The 25,930-nt window shown below is 31.3% G+C and overlaps 1 protein-coding gene across 2 annotated transcripts in view; it reads left to right on the plus strand.

Moving 5' to 3' along the window:
- Positions 1–24,710, plus strand: part of LOC117175977 — a 36,585-nt gene extending 11,875 nt beyond the window's left edge. Inside the window, exons 2-5 of one of the 2 annotated variants that reach the window (XM_033365870.1) lie at positions 4,668–4,900; positions 17,051–17,212; positions 19,543–21,714; positions 23,237–24,710. In XM_033365870.1, coding sequence (XP_033221761.1) covers positions 17,070–17,212; positions 19,543–21,714; positions 23,237–23,891 — 2,970 coding nt within the window. In that variant the 5' untranslated portion in view covers positions 4,668–4,900; positions 17,051–17,069 and the 3' untranslated portion in view covers positions 23,892–24,710. The remainder of the gene's footprint in view (positions 1–4,667; positions 4,901–17,050; positions 17,213–19,542; positions 21,715–23,236) is intronic. The other variant, XM_033365871.1, reaches the window with a different exon arrangement.
- The last annotated feature ends 1,220 nt before the right edge of the window (positions 24,711–25,930 follow it).

Raw genomic sequence — 25,930 nt, forward strand, 5'->3', positions numbered from 1 at the left:
GCTCTTATTATTCATCATTCATTGTAATTGCTTATCATATTATAAAATTCTATAACTATGGTTTCTCTCATTATATTGCTATATTTAAAAACAATTGCAATGAATTTAAACTGTTTTCAAATTTGTTGATAACTTAAATACAATGTTCTATTATTATTGACAATTTTGACTGGGACAAAAGTTAAAAGCTAAACAAAAAATTCTAAAATAATAAATTTCTGGAAAATGAAATATATATTAAAATGATAACTGAACCATGCTTTCTGGCAAATAACTCGCAGTATCATTTTTTCATCAAGATTATTTTTAATTTTTTTAATTTGATTCGATGGCACCAATAGTCTTTTACTAATTTCAGCTTGTATTGTAGCCTTGCAAACATATGTACATTTTATAAATTGGTGTTTGGTTTACTATTGTTTCTGGGACAACAAAAAATGCGCCAATATATAAATACAATTCTGATTAAATAAATCTGATTCTACTTCATGGAATTCAGCAAATGCTGACTTCTGTCAAAATGAACCTATTCTGCATTCTTGAAGTGAACTTCGATTATTCACAGGACTTTAGACTGTTAGACAACAATGTATAATATGGTGTACACTGTACAGTATATAGTGCACTTTACAGGCTGCAGAAACCCTGCATATCAGATTATTGCACATTTTCTATGCTGTGACTTATACGTTACTTAATTATCTAACTTGAATCTTAATAACCTATCTTGAAAATGACCCCTTTAAAAAAACTAATTGCCAACTGCGCATTACAAACAACCCTGAAAAATAAAAAAATAAAAATTCGTCTCATATTAAGTTGAAATATGTGTTATGAAGATTTATGCAAGGTTGATATGAAATCCTTCTTTTAGGCGCTCTGCGAACTTCATAAAGAATTTGTGTTTTCAGCAAATTGAAGTAAAATGTTTGGTCAAATTAGATAAAAAGGTAGAGGTTTGCAAACGAATATCCGACCCGCGGACACGCATTCGACCAGCAAACACGTACTCAATGGATTTTCGCTGAAAAATCCAAACGAATAATTAAACTTGATATTACCGATTTATTAAATTATTTTATATGCTGAAGTTGATATAACTAAAGTTTAGGCTTAATTCCCGAAAAGCGCACCTCAAAATTCCGGCTTGTCACTGGTCCTGGAGATTCCCTTTTTGTTTCTTATAGAAATTCGACCATTCTAACCACAATGTTGCATATCCAGGTGGCTGCACGTCGAGGAAAACCTGGAAATCAGGGAATTTTGTTTGATAAATCAAGGTTTTTGAATAGGAAATTGCAAAAGTCAGGGGATTTCTGTATGAAGCACTTAAAGACATGTGGATGACAACTGGTTAAGGAACATAAATGAAATTTAACAGCATTAACAAAAAATGTTTTCGCCGTATGTTTTTTAATATAAAATTAGGATTAAATGATGAAAGCCTGTGTTCCCTAAGAACTCTACATTGAAGATGTGAAAACATTAAGAAAAAATTTTTTTTCTTCATGGGAGGGTAAAATAAAAGGGTCCTTATCCAGTTTTGCATCTCATAAATTTTATAACTGCTTTTTTTTAATCAGGAAACTATAGTTTAAACCTTTTTTTGGGCACTACCAGTCAAAAGTTTGGGTTCACGTAGAAAAATCGTTTTTATTTTGTATTTATCGCTTTAATTATATCGGAGCTAAAAAAATGTCTTTAAAAGGTTGATTGTTTTCGAAATTCTGTTTTTAAAAAGCCCAGGGTGAAGCCAATTTGTCTAGTTTTTAAGTAGATATTGCAAAAATTGTGTAAATTTCAATGTCTTCTTAAATTTTCAATAACTTCCGAAATAGTCAACGTTTTTCAATGTTCTTGGGCTCATTTTGAAGCTTTTTTTTACCGTATCACAACAGCTTACGAGTATTAATCGTAAAAAATGTTTTTTCGAATTGCAAGAACTTGAATTTGTAACAAAAAAGTTGGAAAAATTGAAATATTATTTTAAGTAACAAAAATATTTTTGTAAAATATATGAAACATAAGCATGAATTTTGTATGTAATTTCCTCAAAATATATATTTAAATTTTTTTCTGATTTGCCTACAGATAAGATGTTTTCAAATTTATCCAACTTTTTTTATTACAACTTCAAGTTCTTGCAATTCGAAATGAAATTTTTTACGGTTCATACTCGTAAGCTGTTGTGATACGGTGAAAAAAAAAGCTTGAAAATGAGCCTAAGAACATTGAAAAACGTTGATTATTTCGGAAGTTAATGAAAATTTAAGAAAACATTTAAATTTACACTATTTTTGCAATATCTACTTAAAACTAAACAAATAGGCTTCACCCTGGGCTTATATTAGACAGAATTTCGAAAACAATCAACCTTTTAAAGAGACATTTTTTTAGCTCCGGTATAATTAAAGCGATAAATGTGTGTATTTTTGATATGCCAAGATTTTGAAAAATGTTCGCATTCGCATATAAGAATTCATGAAAAAATGAAAATAACAACTGGATTAGGACCAAAAATAAAATTATTTCTATGCTACGTGATGTAAAATTTAATAAAAATTATAGAAGCATGTTGTCATTATTTACAATATTGCAAGGGGGTGAAATATACTTATTTTATTTTTTTTATTTTCTGTGTTTTAGAGCGGGAAACTCAAATGGTCCTTATCCCGTTATCAGTCTCATAATTTGAAGCTTAATTTTTTCGAGTGAAAGGAGAAATAATTCATTTATTCATCATCAGTTGTTCGAAATTGTTAAAAACAGTATTTCGAAAAATTGACAATTATTTAGTTGTCATTCTCATGTCTTCACTTTAAGTTCAAGTCGGAACATATTTCCGAATTTGCATGAATTCTTTTAAAATCTTTTAGATTATTTTAAAGATTTTAGAATATGTTAAAAAAATCCAAGGAATATTTAAGAGCTTTGAAAACTTTCAAGGGATTTGAAATATTTTAGGGAATTTCTAATTGACTTCAAAAATTTGATAAAAATTTAATGGGGTTTGCCAAAATTGTCATGCAGTTGTAAAGCATTTCCTAGAACTTCGGAAGATATGGAACGATTGTGTAGGACCTATAAGGTTTGAAGATATTTAAAAAAAATCCAAGGCGCTTGATAAGATTTTTGAGGATTTGAGTGATTTTAGGAGATTTTGAAAGCCCTACGTATTTTCATAATTTTTTTTAGGCTTTCAGGAAATGTCAGATTTCATAGAATTTCACGCTATTTTATAATATTTTAATGAATTGCAAAGAATTTGTTCACTGGGTGGATTCTATAGGGTTTTAAAGATTTTCAAATATTTTTTGTAATTCATTCGAATAAATTTGGAATTCATCTAGAAGTCTTATTAATTTATCCTGAATTCTTTTGAAATCTGTGAAATTCTCTTGAAATCTTCGACATTAAATTGACTGGTCAGTTCAATTGTTTTGGATTTTTATTTAATTCATCTTGAAGTTTTTAACTCACTTTGAATTCTTACGTATTTCATCAAGTTCTTTTGAAGTCCCTTACATTTTTCAAACTTAATGAATTCAAGGCATTTTTTCAAATTTTCGAATTGTTTTTAAATCATTTAAAATTTTTCTTATAATTCACCTTGAATATTTATGAATTTCATCGGATTCTTCTAATTTTTTAATTTAAAAGAAGTCATTGAGTTAATTTAAATTTAACTCCTTAATTTTTTGAAGTCATATTAACCGAATACTTTTAAATTATTTTAAAGTGAAAAGAAAATTAGCGATATTATTATGGCCCATTAGTCAGTTAGTAATTTTCTTATTTAATTGGGTCAGTTTTTCACATGTTCCAAGTAAATTTGGCTGTGGCAGGGCTGAGAATAGTACATACATACATTTAAAATTGTTTTTATTTCATTTATTAAAGATTCTGTATTAAAAATGTTATGAGGTTACAATATTGTTCTTTAAATAATAATGTTAAGAGGAAAGAAATAGGGAAAAGTATACTACAACATACCAAATTTTTCCTATTTAACCGAAATTCTATTTCCATTGCAAACGTGCGGGTTCTTTTGCAAATTGAACTTTTTTTTTTTTACTAATTAGCATAATGATTATAATTCCAACATTTTTAAAATAATTTTATAGTAATGTTAATGACAATCGTTTAAAATGCAACAAATAAGAAAAAGTCCTTTAAATTTGCATTATTTAATAATTCTGCAAGAAATTGTTGGTAAATGAGCCTACCACTAGTACCCTGATTAATGGCAAGTCAAAATTTTGATGTAACGGTTTTGGAAGTTTATCCAAATATTGTAGCGTTTGTAAATAAAAAAGATTAAATTTTCTTTTACTAATTGCTTGGACCTGATGTCAGGTAATTTCCAAAACAATTTCACCCTAATACACCTAACGACCGACTGCGTTTTATCCGCCTTCGCTTTTATTGAAAAATAATGTTTAAAAAGTCTTCTACTTCTGTAGAACTTATATCTAGAAAGCGTTTCAGGTTTTTAAGTTGAATGCGAGTTGGCGGGTTTTTGCAGGTTGACCCGACCTGCAGCAATTTTGCATACCCCTACGATGGATCAAACAGGACGTCTAAAATTTGAATGTTGATTCTATATATTTACTTGCTTATTAGAGGGGTTATACGATACAGCATGGCAACAATGATGTGTGTTACAGGAGCTTAGCGAGATTGGTGTGTATTAAGTGCAAAGAGCAAAAGCGCTGTCCACGATGGAGTTTCTAACAATGATGCAGTGAAACTTACTGCTTCTTTTCCGCTTCTTCATTTTATCTTTCCTCGCTGATGGGCCATTTGCTGCCTGGTCGTCTTTATTGTCGTCGACTTCTTAGCTTGCATCGTACCTTTTAGCTGAGCTAGAAAATTGAAGAAGGAAGAAATTTCTGTGAAGGTAATGATCCCATAGTAACGTAATAAAACTAGTCTGTAATTTGGGAAACAAGTGTTGTGATTTTGTGTTGGGTTTACAAGTTACTTTTGTATTTTTCATGCGTCATTCTCCTCTGGACTGAGTTTTTAAGTAAATCCTAACCAATAGTCCTAGTTCTCTAGATTCACCTGTCATCGGTAAGCAGTCCTTGAATTTATAAAACTAACCATTATCAAGGGCGGAGCACCGTCATGTGAATAAATAAAGAATCCCCGACAAATTAAACATGATGCTTACTTTTCGGTCAGTAAAATATGTCTCTTAAGTTTTAAGACAAATTTTAACGTAATGTGATTTGCGTTGCGACGCATGCTTTTCTTCAACTTGGAATTAAATGAGAAAGAAGTGGTGATTTTCGTGTTTCGATGGCTCGGATTTTTATCCAACAAAGGTTTTTAGGGGAAGAGGCTGCATTTTATGCGCATCTTGAGACTCCAACTGTTAAGAAAAATATAGAGAACCAAATCTGGAACCCTTAGTATTTTAGATAATTCGGTAAATATGTGAGCGTTCGCATGAAAAGGGCCCTTACGGCCGATTTTAGTTTCGGAGATATTCGCGGTTTTTTAAGGTCAAAATTAGTATTCTCGGATTTGAATGGAAGATGATAATAAGGCTTGTACTGAATCTATGGACGCAAGACTTCTCTCGAAGTCAATCTGAAGTGGGTACATTTTTTTCGACGAAAAAGTATAACGCGTGCGCTTACGATACTCACCAAATTCAAATGTGTTTTTCTTGTAAAGCAGTTTTTTGAAATTCGAACTTAAAAAATGACCCGGTGACTCGTGTTTTAACCTGAAGCGTTTGTCCTTGGCTTAAAATTCCGAGAATTTGTCTGGCTACAAGGGTCCTCCTTTTTACGAGAACGCCCACATATAACTTAAAAAAAAATGGACAGCTGGCTAAATTAATTGTCTCATGCAATGACTTCTTCTCTTACTGTTTAATCTCAATCGAAATATATCGTATTTTATTGATCTTTTTATGTTTATACAGAGTGGCGTCAAATCAGGGAAAGAAATTTTATAAGTAAAGTGTTTGGGAAATCTTTGAATTTAAAGAAATTTTTGTGGCCACTATTATAATTTGGTTACTGAAGTCAAATTTAGATTTGTCTTTTACGAAGTTTTTTTCATTATAAGCTGAGTCGACAAAAAAAATGGCAGTAATTTCATGATAAATTTGTAATTTGTAGCTCGTGCTGCAAAAAAAATTAAGCTCAGTTTAATATATTCGTCTCAGATTATCGAGTTCCTCATCATCTCTGACAATTAAAAGATGTTTGTGTCATTAAAAAAAGTCATTGTCATTAGTTTTGATTGAATAAAAAGTAGTAATGCTATTTTTGATGGAAGATCCTAGACAGAAATCTGCCTCGATTTTTTCGTGTGAGTTAGGCAATATGAAAGAGAACTCGAAATAATAAATTAATTGAAATATCCATTTCATATATTTTTACTTAACGATGAAAACAAGTGATTTTAATTGTTTGGTCTTTACCTTTTTTGTGGAGATATTTTTATGAGAAAACTGAATTAGATTCGTCTGTTGATCTGCAAGCATGATGTTGAACATCGATAACAGCTCACCATTGAAAGTTCGTCGGTCGGAAAAACTTGTATATTAGCAAGATAAATTTACATTGCTAACTTTATCCTTTTTGTACAAAAAATGTCAAGTTTCAAAGGTGTATGTAGCCGTGGGGCTAACTTAAATTATTCGATAATCTAAAATTGTTTTTTTGTCAAAACATCGTTTTGTGTCTTGGAGTTTTCTCGTTCTGGGAATGAATATTCTATTATTTATATCGATCCTCTGAGTTTAGGGCAATCATTTTTATCTTGATTTCTGTTTTTCGTTGTATCGCATTTTAAGTTCCTCTCTTCAAGATTTTCGGATTACTTTCTTTCATTCGTTAAATTTTATTTTCACTAAAAATGATCTATTAAATTATTTAAAGGGCTTTTGATCAAGAATGTTTACGAAACCATAAATTTAACGGTAACAAAAGTTTGACTGTAAAGAAAATATCTTTAGAAAATGATCAGTGATTTTGTAAAAGTGTACAAATTAAAATTTATCATCAGTAAAATTAATTTTATTATAAAATTTGGTAGGTAAGTACCTAAAATCCTAAATCTTTGTTTAAATAATTTTAAAAAGTATACCAACTATACGCAAAATTCTCATAAAGTAGATCCTCCCATAAAAGTTTGATGAAAACTAAAGAAATAAAAAAAAAGAAACTTGATTGAAGAACGTGAGCGGTTTTGTGCAGCAGTTCGAAGGTCTTATTTCTCGTTGAAGCCTGTTACAGAGGAAGATTTGATATCAACTCAACAGCCACGTCTGCAAAATATTTGCGAAGTGATCAACTCTACGATTCAACTAAGAGTGAATAATTATAGACAATGAAAGTCTGTACTTTTTTCAGTTTTTGATTTGCCCTTCTTTATTTTAGTTGCCATTTTTGAAATTTCTAAATTTAAAGGAGATATTAAAACCGTTTTTATTTATGTTTAAAGAGCAAAGAGATAAATGATGACTACTTCATCTTTTATCAGTCAAATGTTAGTAACTATTTTTATCATTCAATTAATAATGAACTCCCAAGTGCTTTTATTATCTAAAAATACAAATTTATTCTAAGAATATACAAACTTAATTTATTAAAGTTATAATTTGAAATAGATAAAAACTGCTCCATTCTAGATAATTTTAAAGAGTTTTTATTCATTTTTTTTTTTTTTTTTTTTTTTTTTTTTTTTTTTTTTTTTTTTTGTTATAAAGTTTGCTTTAAACGTTTTTAATTAATTTCGTGAAGTTTATGCAATTTCATATTTTACCTAATAATAATAAATTTATAAAAGAATTTCGTTGTAAGCAGTAAAATATATATGTAAAAAAATAGTTATATATACAGGGCCAGAAAAAGTAGGAAACTTACAGCTGGAAAATTGTGAACAGAGAGTTAATTAAATAGGGGGAAAACACCTTTTGGCTACCGTAAGAGTTTGATATATAAATTTAATTCCTCATACATAATTGTTGAAAATGACTAACTACTCCCAATATTTATTTGTGTTTTGATTTTATAATTCTTTTTATGAATTTTTGATATCATTCCCTGTCTAGTAATTATTTCTTATGATTAAAAATGATATACACTATTTCATTAATCTAATATCTGAAAATATAACCCTCTACCTAGTCTCAAAATCTCCGGAAAGGAAAATTACTTTAATAAGTCTTTTGGGAAATATTTATTTCTCGATTATAAATTCGAATACACTATTTTTAAATCATGTAATCATGAAGAACTTGTTATTCTTCAATTTTTCTAAATTTAATTTTAATTTCGCTACTTATCAATAACCAAATTACCTGATATTTAAGTACCTAAAAATATATTGTCTTTTTCTGAATCTTTCTTACTAATTTTAGAAAAAAATTTCAAAGTCGGCAAAATGTGGATTAATTTTTTTAATTAAAAGCCCTGAGATTTGGCTTCAAACGTAAAATCTTTTTGGTTTTCGGTCCATTTTTATTAATATCATTGACTTAAATATCAGCGTTTCACAATCACAGAAGGGCATATTCTACAGGACAGTGTTAACGATAAGGGAAGTTTTAAATGAGAAACTGAAAATATTAAATAAGTGCATGATTATTGAATTGTCTTTATTACATTAAGAAAAATAATTTGTGAACAATTCTGTTTGAAAATACAGCAATTCTAAAATAAGACAATTTAAGATGCCCTTCGCTTAATAGAATCTGATGACTTCGTGACATGGACATAGGAAACAAGGGACTAGGCATGCCATTGCGGGGGTGATGCAATGAGCGGGGAGATCCGCCACCTTTTGATGTCCCGCGACAAACATGGCAGCGCCCACATGTTTATATTTTCATTCACAGTTTGTCGGCAAAAATGCTCGTGCGCATAATCAAATGGCACATCGTAAGATGGCGGCTTTTCCCACTCATGGAATTCTCCTCCCTCCCGTGGATTCAACCCCGCTCGCCCAAGTTAGGATGGCATGACTAGTCCCGTGTTTCCTATGTCCATGCTTCGTGACTATTCAATAATTAATATTATAATTATTATATATATAATACTACAACTATTCCTTTACACGTCTAACATATTTTAAAATTTGGAGTTTGATGACCTATTTGTAGCTCGTGCGGTAGTCCATGTACCCACGAACAAAAAGAATATTTTTAATTTAGTTAGCTATTAAGAAGTTTTGCATTCAAACATTTAATAGGTAGAAGATATAAATTTGGAAACTTTACGTATAGATTTATTTTACAATAAATTTAATTAGTATGATTAACTTATGTTTATATTTGAGCTAATGCAATCGTTCTATTTCATATTTTTTCCATTTTTTACTAAGCAATTTTGAAACTAAGAAGCAGAGATTCGTTCGAATCTTTCGCTTAAATACGTTATCCAAAAACTAACGAATCTTCTGTTTCCTTCTCACTACATTTTGACAGATTGGAACAAAATCAAAAATAAAATATTTACAAATTCAAATTAGCTATTTTTCACAATGACGCGTAACTGCAAATTTTCATTGCGATTTCGGTATTTTTAATAATTTAATCTAATTTGAGTGAATATAGTTACGTCTTGGTAGTATCGAATTCGAACGAAAATCTCGAAAGTATTTTGATTGGTCTCGTTCGCTATATAGTTGAAAACAGCAAGCCCTCGTGGGTTCGAATCTCATCTTCATGGGTTTTCTGACATACTGTGACATATGTACAAGAAATTTTATATTGCATCTTTGTTATATCTTTATAACAGACATAATTATCGTTCATTTACTTGCGTAAGGACAAAAGCCACAGACGGAAGAAACAGAAGCGATTTTTAATACTAACCATCGATAGTTTCAATTTGTTTGACAGTTTCTATATTTCATGGAAAATATTAATAATCAGCGAAAAAAATAATAACTTTCAAGGGTTGTATTGGCAGGGTTATGTGACATATTTTGAACATTATTTTTTGAAAGTGGGATACGACCTTTTTTCGAATGTGTCTTACGACCTTATTATTTTGAAAAGAGTTTGTGCTCGTTGGGACCGCGGAACTGACCCTTGAAGTACGTGAGGCGTTTCTAGAGCATGCTTAATTTTTGGTTTAATATACACAAGGGTTCATGTTTCTCAGGGTAGCAGGACGAGAGCGGTTGCGAATGTTGCTTCGGAAGGGTCGCAGTACGCGAGTACTCACTCCAGTATATTAGTCATGCCAATTGAAAACGGTTCAGTGGTCCTGATTGTTTACATTTCGAGAGCTCCGATTTATAAGCTCGGCTAGTGCGAGGCAACCCCGGAAACTGATGTTTATACGGGAGCTCTTGTGCGTTACCGATAGTCGATACGTGGCGTCATAAAGTATGAAATTCAATTTAAAAAATCATTTTTAAAGGCTTACGATAATATGCAACTAGAGGAATGGCATATGGGCAATTTCCAGTATCCTGTACATTTAATTTCCTAGTTGTTTGTGGTGTTTGGTGATAGGGTTAACATTAATTAACTACGAGATTCGTTTGCCTGTGATAACTAAATCGGACAATAGTTTTTGTGCAATAACTGATAATACAGGATGTACATTCATGTTTGATATATGCGAAATGTCTTATATTTTTTATAAGATAAAAACCTAAAAATCACGTGTTTCGATTAAAAATGATTCTAGAATCTAGATAAATGAATCAAAATTACGTAGGTCCGTACCATGTACAGGAAAACCGTAATTGTCGCTGGTATAATAACGGTAACATTACTTTGACACCGCCCAAACCGTTTACAATAGATTTAGAGACAATTGAAGCTTAAGCTTGAAGGAATTAATATCCGGTGATATCAGATGAATATATAAAAGGTCATAGGTGTCACTATTTTATGTTTTATCGAAATTTCACTGACGGAAATCTTAAGGTTTTTGAGATATTGCACATATGTATAATATATAGCCATGTTGATACGTTATTTTTAATTCGAATCTGTTTAATTGTTAGTCCAATTTAAGAATTCATCTGCAAGTATCATAAAATACTTCTTTTGTAATAATATTTATGAAGTACTCCAGATGTATGTGACTTTACAATTGAACGATTGACGAATTAACAGTCAGGCGCTTGTGTATAAATGTGAGCATACAGTTCGTTAACGATAGGACCTTGACATGGTTTTAATAAAATCCATAATCCTCGAATAATTCAAATTCAAGGTATCTACCAAACATGTTATATTTTTAAATTGTTTAAAAGTAAAACTTGGGAATGTAAGCCAATTGATTATTTATTATTGAAAATCGTAAAAGTAATCTTTGGTTTATAAACTTAATGATAGAAAAAGAAGAAATACGAATAATAATCTTTATGGAATAAAAAAAAGAATAACTGAAGCTTTAAGTAATTTGAAGCAATGTAAATAATATATCTGCCTCTGCACATTATATTTTCTGTGGTTATTTTCTGTTTTACTGAATAGATCTTCATATTCAGGAAAATCTTACATCTTTAGAAATTCGAATACTCAAATCTCATTGGCTTTTTCTAGAGTTATTTGAGGTACTCCTATTTTTAATTATCTAAGATTTTAAAGAAGAAAGTCTGCAACCATGAGATCAAATAAACCTTGTAAATAAAGAGAGTGAAAAAACGTGCTGTAAAATCGAAATCACTTTTTAATTATTTAATGACAAGACAGAAGTGCACTTCTGAGATGACGTTTTGCTGATTTAAGCCCAAAACAACCGGGAAGCCTGGAATTTTACAAGAGTGGGACTTTAAGAACTAACAGTTAGAAGCGTTTGAAGTCGAAAATTGTGAATTTACAAAATTTTCGGTTGACTGTGAATATAAATTATAAAATTTTTTTAAATTGAACGATACATTAGGGATTAACAAGTAAATAATAATAACATTGATTTTACCAGACGATTTGGAATCAGTTCAAAACTTAAGAATTTTCAGATTTAACGTTAACAATTAAACCGTTTAAATTGGAAAGTTTTAGTAGTTAAACAAATGTGAATGCCTGTTTGAAACTTTATTGACTATTTTTTATAGTAAAATGATTTCAAAATAATATGTTCATAATGATTATTTAATAATTATCAATCGAAATGTCTACGTGTTTTTACAAAATCCCACTATTGATACCATAATTTTGGATGTAAATAGCCCAGGATGGTCTAATTTTAAACAAAATATAGCTTTTTGCAGATTTCGAACAAAAAATTTAGAAACTTTGTAAGAATAGTGAAAGGCTCCAAAAGAATAGAAAACATTTTCTTAAGATTCCTAGGAAAATTGAAAATTATTATTTTTTTATTTTGAAATATTAATTCATGAGAATATTTAAAAAGATTTCTAAAATTGTCAAAAATGAATCTGGAATATTTTTATTTTACAGGATTTTACAGGATATTTTTGAAACTTTGTAATGATTTCTAAACTATTTGAAATAAAAATAATTTAACTTCTAATTTGAGAAGTGTTCATTTTATTTAAAAAATGTTATCGCTGAAGTTTCAATGTTTCCAGCTAAAAGTGGATTATAAAGAATTGCAACTCAATTTTTAATTATTTCAAATATAAAATTTTTTAGCCTTGAAGTTCGAATTTTCGAGGAAATAATGTGTTAGCTGCACATCTCAAAGTGACACTATCTACAAATTGGAACAGCCTAGGCTGTAGATTGCGATAAAATTTAAACTAGTGCTCGAGAAATGGGGAAGCTAAATTAAAATAACAAATGTTTGATATGAACAAGTTATTCTGTTCGATGATAATTCGGGGAAAGGCGAGATAAAAGGTCCATATAAAGATTTTTTTTTCAACAAACGATAATAATTTTAAAAAGTATCGTGACTCGTTATTTCTGTATTAAAAAAAAATGAGAATTCCACTTTTTATCCTAACGTTTATTTCATTTTTAAGAATTGTTTGTGCGATAAACTCACCATCTAACAAATTTGGGTTGCCCAGTTCCATACTGCCGCCCCTCGATTGTATTTAGAGAACGGTATGTAAATCGTACCTACATCAATCAATTTTTTTAGAAAAATATTGAAATTACTAGTCGTGTGCACAATTCTTTCGGTTTCACAACCCGGCTCGAAAGGTCAATTATAAAATTTCCTATATTTTTCAGTATTTTCTGTTCAATTGCCATTAATGGGGTTGTTCAATATTTTAGAATATTTTTCTTTGCATATTTAAATTAAAAGTATACTATAAATGAACGTAATTTATAAAGAAAAGTTATTTTCAAATAAGTTTGAATATTCTGTTTCAATGTTTAAAAAGTATATTTTTTAATTTTCCCGGGAAGTCTTATTGGTTGAACGGATTGTCGGAATTAATTCAGACTGAGTAGCACTGTTGTTCATTTAATGGGGAAATCAATATGGCTGCTGGCTATTGCAAGGGTGAACAGTAAACATAACCTATTGTTGTGTTTATTATTGAATCCGTGTTTTAAAAGTATAAATAAAATCCTAAAAGATATTTAAAGTGCTAGAACTTTCTAAACCGAGGATCTGTAAAGTGTGACAGCGCAAATGTGACAAAAGTCGATATTTGGATGGTGAGACATTCTTGCTCATTGAATAACTGTAACACTTTAACCTTTGCCGATATAGAATTATTTCAGCAAAGGTTTGAGGCGGAAAAATGATCTCGTGATTTCGACATATGATTAACAAATTTGAGGTTATCCTTGGAAACATCTCTCACGCACTTTAATGGCATTATTTATTACTATTTTTTTTAAGGTTTTATATTTTAAGCAAAATTGTATTTTTTTAGTGAGATTTGGTTACGACTGGCTGCTGATTTTCGACAATTTTACGTAAAGGAATATATTTCTCTTAGAAATTGTAATTTGAATTTTCGCAAGCTGTCTGCAATGTACTTCATTAGTCAATGAAGCAACTGCAGTGATTGCCTAAGCGGTTTGCAGGACGTGACGTTTGACGGTCACAGCATTTTCGAATAGAGATTTCGATACTGCTTCTTCAATATTTATTTTTTTTATCAAAAATGAAGTATTCCACACAAATTTTGGATGCACTAAGCTTTTCAGATTTTTGTGCAGTATTAAGAAAATATATTACCTAAAATTCATGCCTTGGGTTTCGGGGTTTAAAAAACTTTACAAAATACATACATACCTATATTTCCAATATCCGACAAGTTTTTACTCTGGTCACGCTGCATTGTTATTTTAGGATAAAACTCGAAAATAAGTATTCAAACTATTCATAATGCGAGCTAAAATTGTTCATTGTATACTTCTGAAGATTTTGGTACAGTTAAAAATCGATTTATCAACGTTGATTCCAGATGGCAATTAAAAATGATCACTACTTTTTCGTAATATTTTTTATTAAATATCCGGTAACGCTTCACGTTGATTTTAAATTCCATAAAATGCGATGATTTATTGAAACGCTGAACTGAAAATCATGAAATTTATTTTTCTCATATTTTTGAATGTTTTAATCTGTTCTGCATGCATAAAAAAATTTATTTGATTTGATATTAGAGTATGTCCTGTCACGCGCCTTTATTAGCAAACGTGTAAAATTCATGTCCATCACGAATACATTAATTGATTTCTTAGTTTCATATTTTCATACTCTCTTGGGTTACCCTTAAAGTAAAAAAAATATATATATATTTTTGGCTGTTTGGGAATTTTTTGTTTTCGAAAATCTCATTGTCTAAAATGGTCAACTTTTTGGTAATCACTCAATAATATAAAAAAAATGTTAATGCAAATTGGATTAAAATTGTAGCATAGTATTTAGCGTTTTAAGGCATTTCTTCCCTTCAGGATTGATTCATTTTTTTAACTTTATTTTCTTTCCCCTAAATTTTTTTTCTAATGTATTTTTATCATTAAAATTCTCAGGTGTTCGACAAATTTCTCAACGGTAGCTAAACAATTTTTTTCACACAGAAATGACAATGTAGTGTGTGGAAAAGTTCTTGGAAAAGAATCTCCTTTTTCGAAAAAAAATTAAACTGCTGTGATCCCTGAAATTGCAATCTCAAAATTCTTGGATGATTTACTCGAAATTGACTAACTTTTTAAGGTCAAGTCTATTTTACCCGCATTCAAAACCTAAATATCTCAAGAGAAATTTTCTTTTTATTAAAGTGAAGATTACATCTCTTAGAGAATAGCAGGCTTGCACATCTATTTCTGCGGAACTGTATAACTTTTTCTATAGTTAAATTTTGTTGGCCTCAAATAAAAAATTCCTTAAAAAATATGCTTTGTATTTTAAGAATTTGTTTCGTTGGAAATAAAATATTTAAACTACTTTTTCTTACATCAATGAAAAGAGTAGGATTTATTATTGAAAAATTTAATTGTTCTCAATCATGCATCAACCCTATTGTTTTAAAAATAATTTCCCCTTGACTGAGTTCAGATTGTCATGATATACAAAAGTTTAGTTCATAAAGTGTGCTTTGGCGATGGATTTGCGCCATTTGAGGAATTTGTACCCCGAACCGAACTCCTGATGATTCTCCGTTGAATCTTGACAAGCAACAGAAATCCTTTATGCTTTATTTACTGCAGAATTCACCTTTTTCTGATTTTATTATTTCTCAGTGAAATAAGCCCACGATCATATAATGTAACCAAATTGACAAGAATTAGGAATCGATATCTATCTACTGATAAAATTCAAGAAATAATTTTTTTAAATAAAGTATCTGTAAAGGTGAAAACTAGATAAATTCAAATATGAGCATTTTTTAATTCGTATTTTTGAAATTTTATCTTTCGTTAAAAATGTAAAGTCGCAACACACCTACTTACAGCTACGGTTTAGAAATATTTGAATGAAAATTCGTTACTGTTAGTTTAAATGCCCTTTCGTGCAATTCACGAAGCACAACCATACAGTATAAAGTTTTTAACAATGAAAGAAATCGCCTATTGATCTAAATTTAACAAGTTAACCGCTGTGATCCTTGTAAATGTAGAATGATTAGATTTTTTAGTTGTTGTGGAAGTATTTCTACTAAAATATATTTTAATCAGCCATATTTAATTGAAGAAATATTTTTAGATTTGTTGATAATGATATTTGTAGCAGGAAATTAGTTTGTAAAAAACGGGGTGAAAGCCTACAGAGCTTTGAGAAATTTATTTTTTATCTGCTTAATTTCGTAAAAAATTCAAAGTATAAGAGATGCGTGGAAAAACTGGATCTAAAATGGATATTTTGGCTAATACTGCATTGCAATCTGCGTAATTATTTATTATCATGGTACATCTTTAAAAATATTCTATAATCTATTAATATATCTACTTAAACGAACCCTAGCGCCATCTTTAAAAAGTAGTGATAAAATATTAGATGTAATTTAAGTAGTAAATTATTATTTTACCATTAAACTCAGTTCTATATATTTCTTTAAGTTCGCATATTGAAAAAGGAGTTGCCCAAATTTTCTTAGTATAGTTTAATAAAATATAATAATTAAAATAAAGAACAAAGGAGTTTTAATGGTTTCAGCTATATTCTGTCATATTCTGAGCTAAAAATCTGAAAGATGTGTGCCACATGTTTTGCGACATTATTGTGTTCTTATGTCTAAAATGATTAAGGCATTTTAGATAATTTTTCTTGTTAATTTTGTAGAAATGGCTAAATCATTTTTATTCGTAAATAAAAATCACAGAAAACTAAAAATATTATTTTAATTTTGTAAGTTAAGATATACGAAAGAGAATCAGTGGGGATTTCTGTTGATTTCTAGTGTTTTACCTTTAAACAAAGAAAAATAATAAATCGGTATGAAAGTCTATCGCAAAACTTTAAACGCTTAATTAAAATCCCAACATTATTGTTCTTCAAAATACGATATAAGTTACAGCATAAACTATTTTTAAGGATGATTAATTTTTGGAGTGCCATTATCTGAGATTGATCCTGGATTATTTTTTATTGGAACTTTTATATCAATGTGAAATGAATTCTCATCTGCCGTGTTTCATACACCTTGTTAAAACATGGTCGTAATTTCTCCGTATCTTGAATTACAGATAAATATCAGGCATCAAAATGAGTGTCATAATTAGGCTACAAAATCTGGCGTGGTCCGCTAATGCCCTGGACATTCGCCAGTTCTTCCGAGGACTCAGCATTCCAGAAGGTGGTGTACACATCGTTGGTGGTGAACTGGGAGATGCTTTCATAGCATTTAGGTGAGATATTCTAAAAGAGAAAATTAACTTTTACCTCAAAATTAATTTTGCATCCCAAGATAACTAAAGTTCGAGATCTAGATCCATAAAAAAAGATTCATAGATAATTAAATAACCAAGAAGCTTCTTATTCCAGAAATTTTAATTTCCAAAGTATATTTCAATTTATTATTAGAAAATTTAATTCCATGTTTTCAAACTAATCGCGTAGAGACCTATAAGAAAGCTTATAATTTTTCAAATTTTTATTAAAATTAATTCTTTTATTTATAAAAAATGTCCTACTTTATCAAAAAAGATTCTTAGCGTGTTACATTCTTCTTCAATTAATTTTTTCACACCTTATATTGTAAACAATTGTCGGTTTTTGCAAAGATATGCTTTTTTTTATCCGTAGTTACTTTGAGACCTTCTAATTTTGAAGTATTGTGAAATGTTGTGTTTTAATTTTAAAAATGGTCTTAATTAGTACCAATTGAAATTAATATCGTTCCAAATCAAGTAGTTTAAGCTTGAAATTAATAAATTAAATTACAATTATGAGTCCTCAATTTTGATTACAGTTACAAGTACAGTATAATTTTATGTTGATTGCCCTTAAATGCACTGTCTAGTAGGACGGAATTTTTCATAAGATGAGCAGTCAATTATAAAGCGACAGGGCGGCGAGTAAAACGGAATTTTCCGTTATTATAGTCCTGGACCGGCTTCTTTAAGGCGTTTGAATTTAAACAATTTTGCTTTGCTAGCATTCAAAATTTAATAATTTTAGCTTGAACTGAAAGTAGTAAAATTTTAATTATTTTAAATTCGAACATTGAAAATTATTTGGATTAAAATTTAATATAAGTCGTTTAAAAATGATCAAATTTAAATTGCAAGCCTTGGTACTCAAAAAATTTTATGTTGGAAATGTTAAGCATGGAATTACACACTTTAGATTCAAACTTTATAAATTACACAATTTTAATTTTGTAGCATTTGCAATTTAACAATTGAGTGGTTGGATGCAATAGCAGCCTACTTCCTCTTTTAAAAGTCACTTGTTTTCCATTTATTGTTCATAAAGTTACTTACAAAATAAGTTTATCCTGAAAATACAAGTACATAGGCTGTTATTACACCCAACCGTTCAATTATTAGTTGTGGAATCTTTTTAAATTTGACAATTATATTTAAAATGTGTAGCTTTCATAGATTAAAAACTTCCAATTTAAACCAATTCAAGTCTAAGAATTCCACATTTAAATATGAACAATTGGAGGATTTGAAATTCAAAATCAGATTTTTAAACCTTTTTTAGTTTAGAGTTGAATAATTACGATGTTTAAGTTTTTTCAAATAAAGAGTTTAAATCATTTTAAAAAAGTTCGGTTTTAAACGAAATAATTCCATTTCAAGATAAAAAAGTACAAGAGTCAAAAACTCTTTAACTAAAAGAAAAATTTACATTAATCATACATAAAACTGCTAAAAGTTGACAGTTTCAACTACAATAATCCAGAGTTGTGGCTGGTCCGGGAAATCGGGATATTGCCAGGACATTGTTAATAATTATTATTTTCAAAATTCGTGGGACACATTCATTAATCTTTTCCAAGATTCCAGACCCAGACAAAAATTACCTTATTAGCGCCCATATATTTAATTTTTTTTCAAACTTGGATAGGATTTGCCGGGTTTGATGTAGTTCTGAGCGTAGTTCAGATATTTATATTTTCTTTCCGGATTCTAGTGAGGTTTACTACTTTTTTTTAGAAATCCACCGGAAAATTTGAAAGCAGTGAAGAATTAACAAAATATCAGCGATTTGCTTGAAAGTATAAATGTAAAAAAGTCTGTAAAAATGATATTTTCTTCTAATTTTTCATTGCATTTTTCCTGTTACAAGGAATACAGCCTGCATGTTTTTATTTCGGCCATTAGAATAACTGAATTAGATCAAACATTATCGAAGTTTAAAAAAAATTGTATTTTTTTGAAATCCTAACTTAAAATGCAAATACTCATAACTTAAGAGATCTTGCCGGATTAGAAATATAATAACTTTTATTTTATTTTTCACAAATTTCTTAATAAAATGAATATGGTAATAATAAAGGCCATTGTATGAACATTGTTCATCAGAACCTAATTTTTCAATGAAAGAGAAAAATATTGATGACAGCGAACTTTACCCTCGATTAACACAGCCACCCCTCAGTCGGGTCAAATTTTCAGATTTTCATTATCCTAAGATAAAAACAATAATATCTCTCATTAAAGCTATTAAATTTCTCAACTTTTTGTTTAAATAATGTAAATAAAACTTTTTTTTAATTTCCTTGCAGTACCGATGAGGACGCTCGACAAGCAATGATGCTCGATGGAGGTAAAATAAAAGAAATGAAGATCAAGCTTCTCCTGAGTTCCCGCACAGAAATGCAAAAGGTCATTGAGGCCGCTAGACAGCAAACTCTCTCCTTGCAGTCCTTCATGCAGGCCACACCTACACCAGCCGTGCCAGTAGTAGTGCCACCAAAGCAGGCTTCTCCACCTGATCTTCGACGAGAAAAAGAGCGAGACACCGAGAGCGAATCAGGCAAAGACCGAAAAGAAAGACGAGACCGATCTCGGTCCCGAGACCGCTCCAGATCCCGTGATAGAGATCGTGGTCGCGGTGAGCGTGACCGTCGCGATCGAGACAGAGACCGTGATCGCGACAGGGGACGAGATCGCGGAGCTCGCAGATACGATCGAAGCCGATCTCGTGAACGCGACAGGCGAGATAGACGCCGTCGTCGTGATCGTTCCAAGTCACGTGATCGCACCAGATCCAAGGATCGTGATTTAAAAAGAACTAGTGGAGGCGATCCTAGACGTAAAGATTCCAATGACGAAGAAACCACCGACATCGTCTGTGTTGCTCAATTCGGCAAAGACAAACCCGCACCTTCTGCAAAGAAACCTTCCTTATCCGAGAATGGAATTTGGGAAGTTCCACCTCGTGCTCAACAATTGCAAGCTGCAATGATCGCCCCGAATATTCTAGGAGCTGGAATCGCTGCTGCTCTTTCTACTCCAGATGCCGATAGATCCACTTCTTTTGGAAATTCAGTATTAGGCACTACATCCTCAATGTTGCAGTCAAATCAATTCGCTCTCAATGGTCTGAATGGCGTCGGAAACCTCATGACGAATCGAATGCCAAGTTTAGGAATGAATTCACTCCCTCAGGGCTTAGGAAATAATGCTTTATCTGGAAACAGCAACTTGCCACAAATTAACAGGGGGAGAGAACCCTGGTCGGATAATGGAAGAATGGATTCTGTAAGGTTTCCGAACAGACCAGGGGCTTTTTCATCTCAAGACAGTTCCAACTCGTTTAACAACGGAAATGCAGGAAGTTTTCGACCGGGAATTAGGCCGAATAGTGCGTTTTTGAGCAAGGTTCAAGAATTAGACAGCAGGAGGAACCCTCACGCCTTCCAGGCGACACCCTTTAAGGGCGGTTTTGATAATCCGAATGAAAGGTCTGTGGACCGATCTGGCGGTGATAGGTCAATGAACAGGGGACCAAGTAACTCTCGCTTTGGGGGACCAAATGAAAGTGTCTCTTCTGAAAGTGGAAATTGTGTTGAAGTGCGCAATATGCCTCTTACGGCTACTTACAGCGATGTTCGTCACGCATTCCAGGGACTTTTTATCAGAAAAGACGGGCTCAAGTTGATCAACGACAACCATGGAAATCGAGTGGGAATCGCTTATGTTAAATTTGGAAAGCCGGATGGAAAGGAGCAGGCTCTTAAGAGTACGAGATATGTCCGTGGTTCTGAAGTGGAAGTCTTACATCTGGACGAGTCGATTTTTGAAAAGGCAATGGATTCCTATCCTATGAATGATAATAGGGACAATATTAGGCCCGGGTTTCCTCCAGTTCGAGATATTCCTCTAACTCGAGATATTCCTCCAGTTCGAGATATTCCTCCAGGTCGAGAAATTCCTCCCGAAAGGGAGTCGAAGTTTTCTCCAGTGATTACAGATGATATTAAGATTTTGCCGATGAAGGAGGAAAACACAGATTTTCCTATGGAACAGGACGATATTGGAAAGGATGTTGAAATGGTGGACTTGCAGCCAGCTTCGTCTTGTATTATTTTGACTGAATTGCCCTCTTATGCCAAAGAAATGGATATCGGGAACCTCTTTCAGAACTTTAACATCAATGATGTTTTTATCAAAGCTATAGAGAAAGGGGGTATTACAAAGTATATTGGATATGTTCAGTTTGCAACTGTGGAAGACGCGGAGAAGGCGCTCACGATGCCGCTGAAAATTGGACCCAAACAGATCACCGCTGCTGCTCTCACGGAAAGTGAATTTGAGGAAGAGAAACTGGAATTTGAAGGGCTGCCTGATATTTCGTCAGAGTCTGATTGTATTATCATGAGAGGGCTTCCCTATCAATCGAGTGATCGGGATATCTTGGACTTTTTCTCTGATATAGGAATCGTTCCTCATAGGTGAGCATTTCGAATTTTTTAAACCATTTTTTTAGCTTTGGAATTAGTATTTGATTTGAAAATTTCAAACATTTAATTATTTGCTGATTTATTAATTATTGCTAACGCATCAGCGAATAAAATTAATAAATGATAATTAACAAAATTAATTTGATAGTTTTTAAATTTCGCTACCTGAAAATTAATTAAGACTGGGTCTACAATAAAAACCGCTGTCTTTAATTATAAGTTGTTTCGTTAATTATTGAATTAATTTTGACTCTAAATTTGTTGTTTTTCCAATTTTTAAATTTTATTACATTTTTTTAAATAACTCAAAAAGTAGTTCATTAAAAAAAAAAGGTTTCTGAAATTTGCGTTTTACTCTGTAGAATACTTGTAATTAATTTAGTTAACCCTTAACTGATGACACACCTCCGAAAAAATTACATACTTAGTGCATGGGATCCTTTGTTCCCCAGCTTGGAAAATGTGCTATGTCTATATTGCATCAACCGATCATCATTCTTACTAATTTTGTCAATTTCTCTTCTTATCAATTGAATATTCGACCAACTTCTTACTTAAAGGTTTGATGTTCGAGCAATTTAGAAATTCCTAAAGGAGTTGAATTTCTGAATTCAGTGATAAGCATTTACAATTTCTTATTTGAAAGAAGAATTTAGTTTTCTAGTAGTTTCTAAGATTTTAAATAAATAAGTGCTAAAGGTTTATTACAGTTTTAAAGAAATAAATTTCTAATTAGAATAATGTATGAAATAATAATAATAATAATAATAATAATAATGCTTGAAATAATGTATGTACTTTCCAATTCTGTCTTGAGTTCAAAATTAAACAAGGTGAACCAGTTTTTAATTTAAATGGCCAAGCTTGTATATATGTAGCTTAAAATTTAAATAGTTTATTTTGTTAGATTATCAAATTGAAATCGTACAAGTTGTGTTGTTTCGAGCTTAAAGCGTTTGTGGTTAAACAGTATTAAAATAATACCCTTCCAAATTTTGAATATATGCAAATCAGAATTTATGCAAAATCATAACCTTTGAAAGCAGACAATCTTTTTCATGAATAAATTTACCAATTTCAAACTTAAGCGTTCAATATTGAATAACTTTCAAATTAAATGGCTGAAAATTGTACAATATAAATTTGTGCCTTTAATATTATGCAGTGAAAATTGTTAAGGTTTTATGACCTTAAGAATAAAATATTTAAAAATTAAATTATTTATTTTAGAACTATATATTCAAAATTGAGTAATCTTTAATTTGAAATTTGTATGCACTGAAGTCGTTGTACTCGGAAGTAAAATAAATTAATTTCCAAGAACTTAAAATTGTGGAATTTCAAATTGATAACATAGAAATCTTGTTTTATAAATTGTACAATTAATAGTCGACTATCAGTGCCATTCCTTTTGATAATGATATTACTAGAAACCCTATTCATTTATTTGAGTCTTTAATGTTTCATTTATTCAATATTAAAATTTAAAATCTGTTTTAAATTTCTGTTTCAGAATACACATGATGTTAAACCAAGCAGGCAAACCAGCAGGCGAATGCTTCTGCGAGTTTGACACACCGGAAGAAGCTCTTCGTGCAATCGGCAAAAACGGATTACCACTTGGTAAAAATGTTCCATCGATAATGTTAGTGCCCCGAAACAAAATGTTGGAAACTCTAGGACTTGCTGATGGCCAGTCAGCCCCGCAGCCGCTCCAACCACCGCCACATCATTTCCCATTGCACCATCATCCCATGCATGAAATGCGACCAAGATTCTCTGGACCTATGCACCATCCTCGTTTCGGTGGCGGCTTTGGACCCAGAGGACCGCCACCTCCAGGGATGATGGGAATGCCGAGGCACATGATGCCTCCGAGACACGCCCCTCCTCCTGGACCCATGGACCATGTAGAAGGCTTCGGAAAACCTGGCTGTGTCGTCTCCCTCGAAAATGTTCCCTTCAAGGCCAATATTGACGAGATAATCGAATTCTTCGGAGATTATGAAATTAAACGTGAACATGTAATTCGCCGGTACAATGAGCAAGGAATGCCAACTGGTGATGCCAGAGTTTGCTTCCAATCACCAACCGAAGCGCAAAGAGCATTGAGGGAAATGAAGCTCAGCAAAATGCGCGATCGCACAATATATATGAAGATTGCGTGAGAACGGGAGAATTTTTCAATGGAAGATGATGACAATCTTTCTTGAAAAATAAGAATGACGCAACCAAGGAAGAGATGAATTCAAAGTGATAAAAGTGGGCAGCCACCCGAAATTGCGAGACGATCTGCTAATGATGAACGAATTCTGCTCTAATAAAGGGCCAAGAGTCATTCCTTTCGTTTTATCGATTGACATTTGTTGTTTAACGAGTCCAAACACACAATCAAGGAGGTTCCGAATGTAGGGCCAATGTAAATTAACTTATTTAACTTTTAATTTAAAAGTTGTAAATATTTTTTTTCATGAAATAGTTCCCTTATACTTTTGAAGGTCGTATATAAAGTACGACATATTTTCTAGCACCTTCTTCTTGTAGCTCAAGTTACTTTATTAAGCCGATATGTATGTATTCTAAAGGTCAATTTTACGTTGATAGTGTAAATAATAAAGTGCTGCTAGAATTAATCTCGTGATATTCGTATTTCCGGGATTCCACGCCTGATGTAGCTTTAAATCGAATGGATAAATGTGTGTGTGTGTGTGTGTGTGTGTGTTAAAGAAGGTGAAAAAGGCATTAGTAACTTAGTTAGGATTTTACTTTAGTTTTAGGTTCATTTTAGTTCAGTTTATTTAAATTGAAAGTTTTTATTTTTGTATTCAAGCTTTCATGCATTTATTTGGAAGAGGTTCGAAATCCGCTCCAAACAAAGAGATTTAAATCAGTAAATTAAAAGCGCATCGGGCACGTTGGAAATGAAGTGGAGTTTGAAAGGACAAACAAAAATGCTCGCAAAATTGTTTTATCTGAAATAGAGTGTGTGAGTACTCTAGTAATGAGTATTGTATGTACATTGCTATATTTGTACAAATATGCGATTATGGATGAAAAAATAATGATCATGCGAATTTGCATAATAATGTATAGATCGTTTCTGTATAAGAGTACAATTCTTGGAACCTTTAATAATAGTGTACTCTTCAATTTATGTTTTCGAATATATGAACTTCAGAACATCAATAAATTTGTATTGAAATAGCACATTTGTTCTTACTATACATTTACCCTTTTTTGGAAGCATTAAATTTATATATATATAAATTATTTTTTACGTTATTATGTTTTTCTGACTTGCTCCACGGATAGAAATTTCAACAGATTAATTCACGAAAACGCGTGATTTTAGAGCTACAATTTTTACGCGCTTGAAAGTCTCGGACTCTTATGATCTAAAAGCATAGAATTCGACACCTGAGAGCAAAGAGGAGTGACCTGATACCTGCAACTTCGAGACCTATGCTTTAAAAGCAAGAGTTCCGAGATCTTAGTTCTCGCGCCAAAGCGTAATAAAATGAAGGAGCAGTGCAATGAATTAATATCCCGAATTTTCTCCCCGTGTAAGTAAAGGATTGCAAATATTTGCTACAGATTGACCCAAATCCATGAGTCACGAATTACTATCGGCGAGAAAATTCGAGTCCTCTGGCTTTTACGTTGAATAAGTATGTAAAGAAAAAATGTTAGGTTAATGAAAAAGGACTCATTTTAAAGGTGCGAATGTTGTACGTTAAGGAGCCGAAAAGTAATATTCCAAAAAATTATTTGTAGCTTACAGATCTGAAAATCTAATGAAAAGTAAGGAAATTTAATAGCTTTAAAAACAGTCAACTTTGAAGCATAGTTTTTATAGAAAAAGTAATAGGAAAAATCTGAAAAAATTCATGGTGGTACATTAAACATTTCTGAAAAGATTGCCGTCGAAAAATTTGCAAAATATAAATAATTGTTCGTTTTTTGTGAATAAATACGCGACCGCACTATCTTCAGTTCTAATAAAGATAATGAAGTGATTTATATTGGATGTATTTAGTTGAACTATCTGTAATAGTTTACAATTTAAAGGAAGTATGTGCTTCTTGTTGTCTTCGTACAAATTGCGATATTTGAAGTCAGTTTTTTATATAGGAAAGCAAGTTCGAGAGCCCAGCGTGGTGCCGTTTTTTCAAGGGATCGTCCTCGGTTTTCCTCAACACAGGGAATG

The sequence above is a fragment of the Belonocnema kinseyi genome, chromosome 7 (genome assembly GCF_010883055.1).
Source record: "Belonocnema kinseyi isolate 2016_QV_RU_SX_M_011 chromosome 7, B_treatae_v1, whole genome shotgun sequence".
NCBI lineage: Eukaryota > Metazoa > Arthropoda > Insecta > Hymenoptera > Cynipidae > Belonocnema > Belonocnema kinseyi.